The following is a 12,296-nucleotide window of genomic DNA, read 5'->3' on the forward strand; positions in this document are numbered from 1 at the left end:
AAAACCAAGACCTGTAGTAGGTTACTGATGTCAAAGCTTTAGTGATACCGGGTAGACTAGATATGACTTGTATTTTTCTAAGATAAATGGCTTTCTAAAGGAATTCTCCAAAATGCAATGAGTAAAACAGACATGCTTTTAATACAGTGGTATTGTTTTGTATTCCTTCAGGGGAAATGGCCTCCATATCTCAACACAACATGTAGGCCAAGCAGTTTGTAGTAGAATGCTGAGCTTTACTACGGTCCAGTCATTACAGCCCTCTGGTGCCAAATGTGCTGAATTGCTACCAAAACACAACTACAAAATCAAATAAAAATGTATTGGTCACATATACGTGTTATTGCCGGTGTAGCAAAATGCTTGTAACTTCAAGAAGAATCACAGATTAGTAATTTCTATTCAAGTCTTTATTCTTTTGTGTGGTCTGTTTCAAGGGGACACTCCTTGCAGGGTCGAGCATTCTCGTCTTTAGTAGCTGAGGCTCCACTGCGCCAACCCAGCATAGCAGACAGCGCCCTGCCCCACCCCACCAGGGTCGCCAGCACTCCTCCCTCTGGGGCCGGCTCACTGTGCCTAACCTTGGAGGATACCTGGCACTTCAGGCTCTCAATACGCTCATGGAGCTCTTTCGTCAGATGGTGGCTGGCGCCCAACTTGTACTTGTAGTCTACAGTAACACAGAGAAAGTACGGAGATGGAGAGGACTTTCTTGAGTTTATATGCTCAGATAAATTGAAGTGTAGGGACACTTTGACCAGGGATTACCATTCTCAATATTTTGTAGAATCTGCAGGGTCTCCTTCTCAATCATACACACCATAGGGAGGGGAATCTGAAGAAGAGAGTTGCATGATTCAGGGTCATGGACATCTAAGATATGCACAATTAATGTCATCAGCAACTCTCACGACCAGCATTATCCTTTCTACCATTGAGCTGAGGTGAATAAGGTTGGGGTCTCTTACACTGGTTTTGCAGTCCAGCTCATGCTGCATGATCATGGCCTTGCGTTCGGGGTCATCGGTCAGGCAGTTGATGTGGTAGCCTCTCCGATGGGCCATCTTCCACTTGCTGATATACTTGGTGGTGCCCCAGATAGAAAGCATCCGGGCAAAGGAATCCTCCTCTGTGGCGCACAACAATGGTTACTAACATCATTGGTGCTTTATCAGTGTACTTCAGAATAGAGGGGGAGAAATGTTACTGGTGATAACACTCACTACCCTTCTCCTTGGGTTGGGCTGCAGGTCCTGCCTAATGAAAGAGGGACACATACCTAAACTGTATGTGATGACATCCCTGATATCAAATGTACAGTTGTCTGGATTGGACCAAACATTACGATGTCCTTTCTACCAAAGTTACCTCTTCATCGTCATCCTCTTCATCCACACCCTCTGACGCCGCGCCACTCTGTCGCTTGTCTGACTGCACTCCGGTCCCCCCAACAAAGCCATCATCATCCTCCTCCTCCTCGCTCTGTGAGTCACTGAGACCAGAGTGCAAGCATTTGCCTCATGCTTTGGTATTCCAATTGTATGAGACTATATTCACTACTGTAGTGACCATATCATGGACTAGGTGAGACTACACCATTGTATTTCTATGGACTATACTTACTCCAAGGTGGGCTGCTGTGCAGTGTGAGCCGTCTCCATCCCAAAACCTCTGGATCACATAAGTATAGTGTAGAAGTCTTCAGTAACTTAAAATAAACATTCAATGCCAATACAATTATTCATAATGTACACTACGTATTATAGGTTAAACAAATGCGGTCATTTCTTACCTACTTGGTACACAATGGACAGGATAGTCTTGTTGCTGTTCAAAAGCACTTGAAAAATGCTGTTGTCAGCTATGACACGTCTCAGAATGCCTCAGTTCCAGAATCTTAATATTAAATTATTCTTACCATCCTAAATTTCTTCCAGGTGTTGATTCATGTCATTACGTTTCCATCCCACATTTTAGTTTTTGTCACATGTGCAACAGGCATATAGATAGCATCATTTCCATCTTCTGTATTAATGTGGACAGTCAAAATTTGCCTGGGGTCGTTACCCTGCTGGCATCTAATCAATGATAAAGATTTGATTTATTATCAGGGAAATAGCAGTATCCTCTAAGGCTTGAGGACTGGTGCTGGGAAGATGCTGAAAACAGAACCCTATTTAAGAGTGAAGGGAAACAATTGATTATTTGTCAATCATTTTATATAAAAAAGAAATGAATTTCATAGATGCATGAATACTCTGATAACCAGTTTAAATACAATCTAAAATTAATATTTGTATATATATATATATATATAAATAAAAACTGTTTTTTAAAGTATTTTTTTTAACTATATTTCAAATGTTTTAACTAGTAACAATCCTATGACCAATCAGCATGCCAGCTAAGTCGGAAGCATAGTGTCTGCTAGAGTTTGTATACTATACAAATACACACGGCACAAACACGTTTGTCACGTGTCAGCTTAAATAATATATATATATATATATATAACTCCTGTAAAGGAAGAGGACAACTGTCTTTGACAATCTTTATTATTGGCCTTCCAGAAACACACTGTCCTTTTTCCATAAATACAACAAAAAATATTTTTGGGGGACCATAATCCTTTGCAACAGTCTGTGGTCCTCTCTGAGTTTCAGATTGAGTCCTCCAGGCTGCTGCTCTTCTGATCTGAGCCACAATTGCAAAGCCGTACCATGATGCTTTGCAGGCTGGGCTCTACGATGCCGAGCAGGGGTCTCTGGGAAGGGTCTCCATTCCAGCAGGCCTCCATCAGCTGCCAGCATTCCTCATCAAAGTTGGCCAACCGTTCGGGTCGCACGCCTGTAAACAACATGGGCACAAATGAGGCCCGGGCAGCTCTCTAGTCCAATTCAGCTAACAGACACACATCCACACCACATCTCATCCACAAATAGACAATCCTGGATAAAAGACAAAATGTTACAACAAGCTATTTGGTTTTGATCATATTCAGTCAGTTTGAATTAGTATTTTAGCTGTGGGTTTGCACATCACCTTTTTTAACATTATTCCACAACTGGTCCTTGCTGGAGCATTTCTCAAAGGACTCTGGGAGTTTGACGGAGCCAGTGCAGAGGTACCAGAACAGGATTCCAAAGGCATAGACATCCACAGAATTATCATACTTTCCTGAAGAAAGAAGTGAGACTTGGTGTTTAACCAAAGAGTCTAGAATAAGAGATGATGCAGCAGTGTGACCGAGTAGCAGGATAGCTGACCTGTGAAGAGCTCGGGGGCCATGTGGATGGGGGTTCCTACGATGCTGCCGGACATCATGGCCTCTGGCTTACAGAAGCCCAGGTCTGTGATCTTGGCCCGGTTCTGTTTGTCCAACTGAGGGAGGGACAGACAACAGCACAGACGAGGAACACTTTTGGCAAGACGTGAAACTTCAGGACCATAAATATTGGTTTCTCAGGGAATACACAGTCAAAAAAGCATACCCTTGAGTCTTCTATACAAAGAAAGTAAGTGATTTTTTCCCCCCAATTGTCAACTCAAACCTAAATTCCAAAAAGGTTAATACTCAGAGCATCCAATGCCCCAGAACATTCAATTCATGAGGGAAGTTAAATATTTTTCCATAACTCTGTCCTAAAAATACAGCCCATGTGTTGTAGCCTGTGACCTCCATTTTAGGAAAATGCAAACATAGTATGTCTCATTAAACATTGCCCCTTATTTTCACACATAGTTGAGTCAGAGGACACAGCAGAACAGTGACATATGAGCCAACCATCATACTGTGTAGGCAGGGCTGGGCTATTCTTACACAACCAAGCAAGCAACACAGGTGGAAAATGATGGAAATAATGAGGAATTCATTGGTGTGCGGTGCTGGAGCATTTCCACTGAGCCATGATGACCACAGCTAAATCAGCTCAACATTAGAACTAATTTGATGAATGGATAATGTAGTGATCAACACTAGTGTTACACATTTAGCATGATTTGAGATTACCTTTAACCCTCACTCACCAGCACATTCTTTAGTTTGATGTCTCTGTGCAGAAGCCCCTGACCATGCAGGAAGCGAATGCCTTCCACCACGTCCAGAGCAATCTGGAGTCTCTCCTTTAGTGATAAACCAGCCTGATAGAGAGCGAGGAGATGGGGAGGTAGACCTCAGTGTGCCAATCACTTATGTCATCATAAGTGCTAGATTAACTATATTAGGGCAAATTATAGATATGGGATTACCTTCAGGCCTGTGTAGAGATCTCTGTGAAGCCTCTCCATGATGAGCAGCACAGCAATGCTGGAGCCGCCGCCATACGTGTGGTCAATCACCGAGCCGTGCAGGTCCACCAGGCGCTCGTGTTTAGGGAGGGACCTGCGCCCATACACAATAGAGAAGGTAGGAAAACGAAGGTCCTACATTTTTATATACATCCTACCCTCTGTGTTAGTAGAAATGGCGGGGACGAGGGTTGCATTGGAATATATATTATATTGAATTCTGCATATATCACGCTATACCAGAATAAAGATAAAGTTGAAATGCAGAGACTCCGAGGCCATTGATTGAGTGCTTTTGAAGTGACAGGCTACAGATTTCCAACCTATCTCCGCGGCACTGTATCAGCACAATGGACAGCGCCCTACACACTAAAGTGAGGTCGTTTTGGTAATGAATATAGGCTACAAGATAAATACGGTAATTCCCCTACTACAAACAGCCTATGTGAATGCAGCCATACACACAGCTGTCAAAATAGCAAAATAACCTAGTTATTCATGCAGGCTTAGAATACCGACAACTACTACAGTGAGAAGCAGCCATCCACAGCGGTCTTGCCAAACAAATAGGCCCACTTGAAAAGTCATGGCGCCCATGAGTACAGCAACACGGTGTGATATAGCGCAATACACTTCTGTTGATCATATTTGACCCACGTAATCAATTAAGCAATGCCAGCCTATCATAAACTCTTTTCCAAAACATACATTTACAACCATTTCCATGATGAAACATTTTTATTTATTTAACCTTTATTTAACTAGGCAAGTCAGTTAAGAACAAATACTACAATGACGGCCTAGGAACAGTGCCTTGTTCAGTGGCAGAACGAGATTTTTACCTCGTCAGCTCAGGGATTCGATCTAGCAACCTTCCGGTTACTGGCCCAACGCTCTAACCACTAGGCTACCTGCCGCCCCATACATACCGATATGTAGCTCTACCCAGGGGTGTCATTTGGGTTCTTGCATTGGAATTATATTGAATTCTGCAGTAATCGAGTATTCCAGCCACTGTCTTCCTATGAACCAGTTGCTATTAAATTAATGTTTTTGGACAGAAAGCCTGTGGCTACGGTAGGATTCTAGGCTAACCTGGGCTGGCTCCTCTGTTCCAAGATTGTCAGGAACAGTCGGAGGTGGAGAGGGCTGTTGAGCCTTTATTCTGGCGGTGCTTGTGGAAGGTGGGTAGGTTCTGCACACAGAGCTAGCTGGAGCTCGTCAGCATCATCGCTGCTGGGCTTGGCGGCAGCCTCTGTGGTTTAATGCTGCTGCTCATTGCTCTCCTCTGAACAATTTCTGATATCCACCGTGGCAGAATAGCTGTTTTGCGCTAGCTAAATAGGCTAAGGCTAATAACACTAACACCTTTAACAGCTAGCTAAGAAGCTAACTAAACTCTGTAGTGGTGGGGCGTGAGGCAAAGTTGAGTGAGGCAGCTTCAATGGTAAACTTGGCCCCACCTTTATAAATAAAAATCTAATATTACAGGCGCGTCACGTTATTCATTTAGCCTACCACAGATGAGAAGCGTTTTCCCTCTTTTTAGGGAAAGCCAATGAAACCGTACATAACCACCCCAGTGGCTTTCCATACCCCCCCCCCCCCCCCCCCCCCACACACACACACACCGCTGGGCACTCTGTCCATTGTGCTGATACAGTGCAGCGGAAAAATACAAATTTTGCGCCAACCTGTCACTCAATCATTGTAACTTTTTTGCTATTTTATATAGAGACATAAAACTAAAACTGAGGGTGCACAAGTTTCAACTGAGGGGGCTAAGCCACCTTGTGGAGCCTGGCCCACAAATACAGTACCATCACTTTTCCTTTACAGCTGCATGGTGTATGAAATTATTATATCAGTCACAAGGGGGCATAAGCATCACAGTTCCAACACCAGCATCTGTCCACAGACATGAGTGGTTACTTCTCTATGAACTGCATTAGTAAGCTTTTATAGCAGATGATCCGTGAAATTACACAGTGAAAGGCTGCAGTTATACGAAATTAACATGCTGAGATGTACACTAAACACAGCACCAGATGCCATTTCATTTTCCTAGAGAAAAACATGTGTCCTGGAGCAGAATATGTTTCGTTATCCTAGAAGGTGTTGGTTTTACCAGTAAATGCATTATACAAAGAGCTGTCACCACCGATAAGAAGAGTTTTGTTGATGACAAATGAGTCTCACCATTATTATTGGATGATTATTTTTCACTTGAGTATGGACCAATTTTGATAATGCAAAACAAGTTCACTCAGTTGACTTCCTATTTACTACCTTAGGTGTCAGCTTAAAGGCATGCTTTATTGAAATGATAGTACATTCAGCAATGGTTGAGATCCACAAGCTGGACCAGCTCACCTGGTGTAGTGAAACTCCAGGGCCAGGTCGTTCCAGTGCTTGTCGTCAGGTGGTACAACTGACTTCAGAGCGCAGGGATAGCGTCCCCCCCAGCTGTCACACAGATAGACCACTCCATACTGACCCCGCCCCAGCTCTCGCCCAAGTTTGGGCTTGCCTGCCAGGAAGAAACATGTCAATACATTTTCATACAACCAACAGTGACGTCACCAGTGACATCCAAGTAAACTACCGGTCAACTTCATGAAAAAGTTGTTGATTTTATTGTCAGTCATAAATACAGATTTGTGTTATTGTACTGTGACTGGTATAGGTTCTAGGCCTTTTTAGCATGTGAGAGCATGGAACCCAGGCAGAGTGATTACTGTTGGTGCCAGAGCTCAGAGCCCAGTGGATAGAGCAGCTAGTATGTGTGTGTCTCACCATGCAGTAGCACATCTCGGAGGGAGCGGCTCTCCAGAGACAGGCGGGCCAGCCGCGGGGCGTGGTCCTTCCTCACACGCAGCCACAGGTCCTCAGTACGCTCCAACCGCCCCGTGTGGCCCTCCTCCAGCTACACACACATACGTCATTGGTTGAAATGAAGACAACAAATGTTAACGACACTCCAGATACTTGTAAACCCATAAGATCATCATAAGAGTGCAAAACTGCAAACAGAAATATAATCTAGGACTAGATATCAGATAAATCATAAATAATTATGTCAAACACAGGCCAAATAATCCATCTTTTCCACATATAGTGTTTTAAACTGTAATATGGCATCCTAGTTCAAACTGGGTTTTGTTGAAGCCACTGTGATACTTAACTTCTTTGATATAGGGGGAGGCATTTTCACTTTTGGATGAATTGTGTGCCCATAGTGAACTGCCTCCTACTCTGTCCCAGATGCTAATATATGCATATTATTATTACTATTGGATAGAAAACACTCTGACGTTTCTAAAACGGTTTGAATGATGTCTGTGAGTATAACAGAACTCATATGGCAGGCAAAAACCTGAGAAAAAATCCAAACAGGAAGTGAGAATTCTAAGAGTGGTCGATGTTAAAGTCATCGCCTATTCAATTCCCTGTAATATATGGATCTGTTTGCACTTCCTACGCCTTCCACTAGATGTCAACAGTCAGTAGAACGTAGAATGAAGCTTATGCTGTGTTGTGGGACCGGATGGGAGGTGTTTGAGTCAGTGGTCTGGCAGAGTGCCAGTTCTTGGTCACGCACTTTCCTCATGATATCGTCATGCGTTCCATTACTTATAGAGACTGAAAAGAATGCTCCGGTTGGAACGTTATTGGATATATATGATAACAACATCCTGAAGATTGATTCTCTACTAAGTTTGCCCAGTCTATTTGACTTGTAATATAACTTTTTGAAGTTTTCGTCTGACGTTTGCCTGCATCTGCGCGAGCGTTTGGACATGTGTACTACACATGCTATCAAAATTAGCTAATTGGACATAAGTAATGGACATTATCGAACAAAACAACGATTTATTGTGGAACTAGGATTCCTGGCACTGCATTCTGATGAAGATAATCAAAGGGAATATTTATGATGTAATTTCGTATTTCTGTTGACTCCAACATGGCGGAGAAATGTTGTTAAATCTGAGCGCCGTCTCAGATTATTGCATGGTGTGCTTTTTACGTAAAGATTTTTTTTAAATCTGACACAGCGGTTGCATTAAGAACAAGTGTATCTTTAATTATATGTGACATGTATCTTTCATCAAAGTTTATGATGAGTATTTCTGTTATTTGACGTGGCTCTCTGTAATTACTCCGGATATTTGAGGCATTTCTGAACATGGCACCAATGTAAACCGAGATTTGTGGATATAAATATGCACATTATCGAACAAAACATAAATGTATTGTGTAACATGATGTCATATGAGTGTCATCTGATGAAGATGTTCAAAGGTTATTGATTAATTTTATCTCTATTTCTGCTTTTTGTTACTACTATATTTTGCTGGGAAAATGGCTGTGTTTTTCTGTGGCTATGTACTGAGCTAACATAATTGTTTGGTGTGCTTTCCCTGTAAATACTTTTTGAAATCAGACATGTTGGCTGGATTCACAACACGTGTAGCTTTAATTTGGTGTCTTTCATGTGTGATTTCATGAAAGATTGATTTTTATAGTAATATATTTGAATTTGGTGCGCTACATTTTTTCTGGATTTTGGCCAAGTGGGACGTTAGCGTCCCACATATCCTAGAGAAGTTAACGAGGGTCTTTATCAATGATGGGAATCACATTGTCAGTCATGTGGGAAGAACCATCACATACATTTGACCATTGAGATCAAAGGTCAAAGAAGGTCAAGCAGAAAATCTGACTTGTTTACAACACAAAATCTGTAACTGGAGAGTTGCTGAAGTTCATTTGCACACACTGTATACAGATTTTTATATTGTGTTTACGTTTGTTTATCCCATGTGTAACTCTGTGTTGTTGTTGTTGCACTGCTTTGCTTTATCTTTGCCAGGTCGCAGTTATAAATGAGAACTTGTTCTCAACTGGCCTACCTGGTTAAATATAAGTGAAATGAAAAAATAAAAGTGAGACATTGCCAGGTTTTTAAGTCCCAAGAGCTACCGGAAGAGAGAACCTGGCAAAACTGGTTGAAATTACAGTACCAATCAAAAGTGTGGACAAACCTAATCATCCAAGGGTTTTTCTTTATTTGACTATTTTCTAAATTGTAGAATTAATAGTGAAGACATCAAAACTATGAAATAACACATGGAATCATGTAGTAACCAAAAAACTCAAACAAATCAAAATATATTTTAGATTCTTCAAAGTAGCCACCCTTTGCCTTGACAGCTTTGCATACTCTTGGCATTCTCTCAACCAGCTTCATGAGGTAATCACCTGGAATGCTTTTCAAACAGTCTTGAAGGAGTTCCCACATATGCTGAGCACTTGCTGGCTGCTTTTATTTCACTCCGCGATCCAACTCATCCCAAACCATCTCAATTGGGTGGAGGTCAGGTGATTGTGGAGGCCTGGTCATCTGATGCAGCACTCCATCACTCTCCTTCTTGGTCAAATAGCACTTACACAGCCTGGAGGTGTGTTGGGTCATTGTCCTGTTGAAAAACAAATGATAGTCCCACTAAGCACAGATGGGATGGTGTATCGCTGCAGAATGCTGTGGTAGCCATGCTGGTTAAGTGTGCCTTGAATTCTAAATAAATCACCAACAGTGTCACCAGCAAAGCACCCCCACACCTCCTCCTCCATGCTTCACGGTGGGAACCACACAAGCGGAGATCATCCGTTCACCTACTCTACGTCTCACAAAGACACGGCGGTTGGAACCAAAAATCTCAAATTTGGACTCATCAGACCAAAGGACAGATTTCCACCGGTCTAATGTCCATTGCTTGTGTTTCTTGGCCCAAGCAAGTCTTCTTCTTATTGGTGTGCTTTAGTAGTGGTTTCTTTGCAGAAATTCAACCATTAAGGCCTGATTCACGCAGTCTCCTCTGAACAGTCGAAGTTGAGATGTGTCTGTTACTTGAACTCTGTGACGCATTTATTTGGACTGCAATCTGAGGTGCAGTTAACTCTAATGAACTTATCCTCTGCAGCAGAGGTAACTCTGGGTCTTCCATTCCTGTGGCTGTCCTCATGAGAGCCAGTTTCATCATAGCGCTTGCTGGTTTTTGTGACTGCACTTGAAGAAACTTTCAAAGTTCTTGAAATGTTCCGGATTGACTGACCTTTATGTCTTAAAGTGTCTTCATGTCTGTCGTATCTATTTGCTTATTTGAGCTTTTCTTACCATAATATGGACTTGGTCTTTTACCAAATAGGGCTATCTTCTGTATACCACAATTACCTTGTCACAACACAACTGACTGGTGCAAACGCATTAAGGAAAGAAATTCCACAAATGTACATTAAACAAGGCACACCTGTTAAATGAAATGCATTCCAGGTGACTACCTAATGAATCTAGTTAAGAGAATGCAAAGCTGTCATCAAGGCAAAGGGTGGTTATATATCAAATATATTTAGATTTGTTTAACACTTTTTTGGTTACTACATGATTCATAGTTTTGATGTCTTCACTATTATTCTACAATATAAAAAATAGTAAAAATAGAAAAACCCTGGAATGAGTGGGTGTCCAAACTTTTGACTGGTACTGTATATCATTATTACAAACAGAGACTGGGACTGTATATCATTATTACAAACAGAGACTGGGACTGTATATCATTATTACAAACAGAGACTGGGACTGTATATCATTATTACAAACAGAGACTGGTACTGTATATCATTATTACAAACAGAGACTGGTACTGTATATCATTATTACAAACAGAGACTGGTACTGTATATCATTATTACAAACAGAGACTGGGACTGTATATCATTATTACAAACAGAGACTGGTTGAAAGAAGGTCATTATAATGTCATTTCAAACAGTTTTTCCCACTGGGAAAGAAAAAAGTAGCCAAGACCAAACCTGATTGGATGAAGAGTGCAATATAAAAGAGGGCACCTTACTGGAGAGTGTGAAGGTGAATAAAAAAGTTTCTTGTTTGATAAAAAAGATTAGCTGAAGCCGGGTTTGGAGTGCGGTGTACCTGTCGCAGGGAGGCAGCAAAGGCATCGTGGGAGCTGTTGAGGCGTGTTCTGAACTGGGAACAGATACTCTTAGCCAGCTTGGCAGCACTCAAGCTCTCTATGGCATCCTGGGCCACCTTCCTCTTCCACTCTGGAGTGATGCCAGGAGGGTTCACAAACGTTATCCTTTGAATGATCTACACAAGACAGAGAGAGAGAATACACAAGAAATAAATCAAGGTTCAAATCAATGTGTTGTTATTGCAAAGCCCTACAATTGAAGTAGATTCCTGAGGCTTGACTGGGAATGGTTACCTGTTTGATCTGCTCCCAGACGAGTCTCGTAACAGATGATCCTGAATGGAAGGTCACCTCCACGTGATAGGCAGCGTTAAGGATCTGACCAGGACAGGAAGTGGGATGGAGAGAACAGAACAAGATGTTATCATTTAACTTAGACCAACTGTCTTGTAGGAAAAAAGGTAATTGTCTTTTATACTGTCGTTTTCATTGTCTTTTGAGGAATCAGCCTAGTGAATTAATCTCAAACATCTGATGGTATTTGGACATCTTATCAATGATATGGTCAACATAATGTAGTACAGAGAAATAGAAAAGACACTTCTGAACAAAACAAGCTTCATTTGACATGGCTGACATACAGTATCTAAATTATGGAAGAGTATACTGTACAATCACACACCTGTTTGAGGTGGTTGGAGGTGACATTGTGGACAGATGACTCCATGTTGGACTTCTCCAGGCTGTTTAGACAGCGCTCCAGGGTTCCTACAAAGCTCTCCCTCAGGTAGTCCACAGAGCTGATCAGCTTGTTGGCCACCGCCTGGTTCAACCTCACAACTATCAGCTCCTGGATCTGGTGGATGCAAGACTTGATGTCCTTTGAGGTAACAGGCTCTCCGTTGGTCGCCACTATGAGGTCTGTGAGGTCAGAGAGAGAGAAAGAGAGATAATTTGAAAGAAAACGTGAGTGAAAGATAATGTAGGTTGGTTACACGCCACTACCATGCA

At 42.0% G+C, this 12,296-nt stretch overlaps 1 protein-coding gene across 2 annotated transcripts in view; it reads right to left on the minus strand.

The window, feature by feature from the left end:
• Positions 1 to 2,537: 2,537 nt before the first annotated feature.
• dstyk (dual serine/threonine and tyrosine protein kinase) overlaps positions 2,538 to 12,296 on the minus strand; it is a 35,482-nt gene continuing 25,723 nt past the window's right edge. For both annotated transcript variants that reach the window (XM_039015940.1, XM_039015938.1), the window contains exons 6-15: positions 11,968 to 12,206; positions 11,580 to 11,663; positions 11,285 to 11,461; positions 7,084 to 7,213; positions 6,661 to 6,817; positions 4,249 to 4,381; positions 4,027 to 4,140; positions 3,267 to 3,381; positions 3,043 to 3,177; positions 2,538 to 2,847 (exon numbers count right to left, since the gene is read on the minus strand). In XM_039015940.1, the coding sequence (XP_038871868.1) occupies positions 2,660 to 2,847; positions 3,043 to 3,177; positions 3,267 to 3,381; positions 4,027 to 4,140; positions 4,249 to 4,381; positions 6,661 to 6,817; positions 7,084 to 7,213; positions 11,285 to 11,461; positions 11,580 to 11,663; positions 11,968 to 12,206 (1,472 nt within the window). In that variant the 3' untranslated portion in view covers positions 2,538 to 2,659. The remainder of the gene's footprint in view (positions 2,848 to 3,042; positions 3,178 to 3,266; positions 3,382 to 4,026; positions 4,141 to 4,248; positions 4,382 to 6,660; positions 6,818 to 7,083; positions 7,214 to 11,284; positions 11,462 to 11,579; positions 11,664 to 11,967; positions 12,207 to 12,296) is intronic.

Source organism: Salvelinus namaycush, chromosome 20 (assembly GCF_016432855.1).
Source record: "Salvelinus namaycush isolate Seneca chromosome 20, SaNama_1.0, whole genome shotgun sequence".
Classification (NCBI taxonomy): domain Eukaryota; kingdom Metazoa; phylum Chordata; class Actinopteri; order Salmoniformes; family Salmonidae; genus Salvelinus; species Salvelinus namaycush.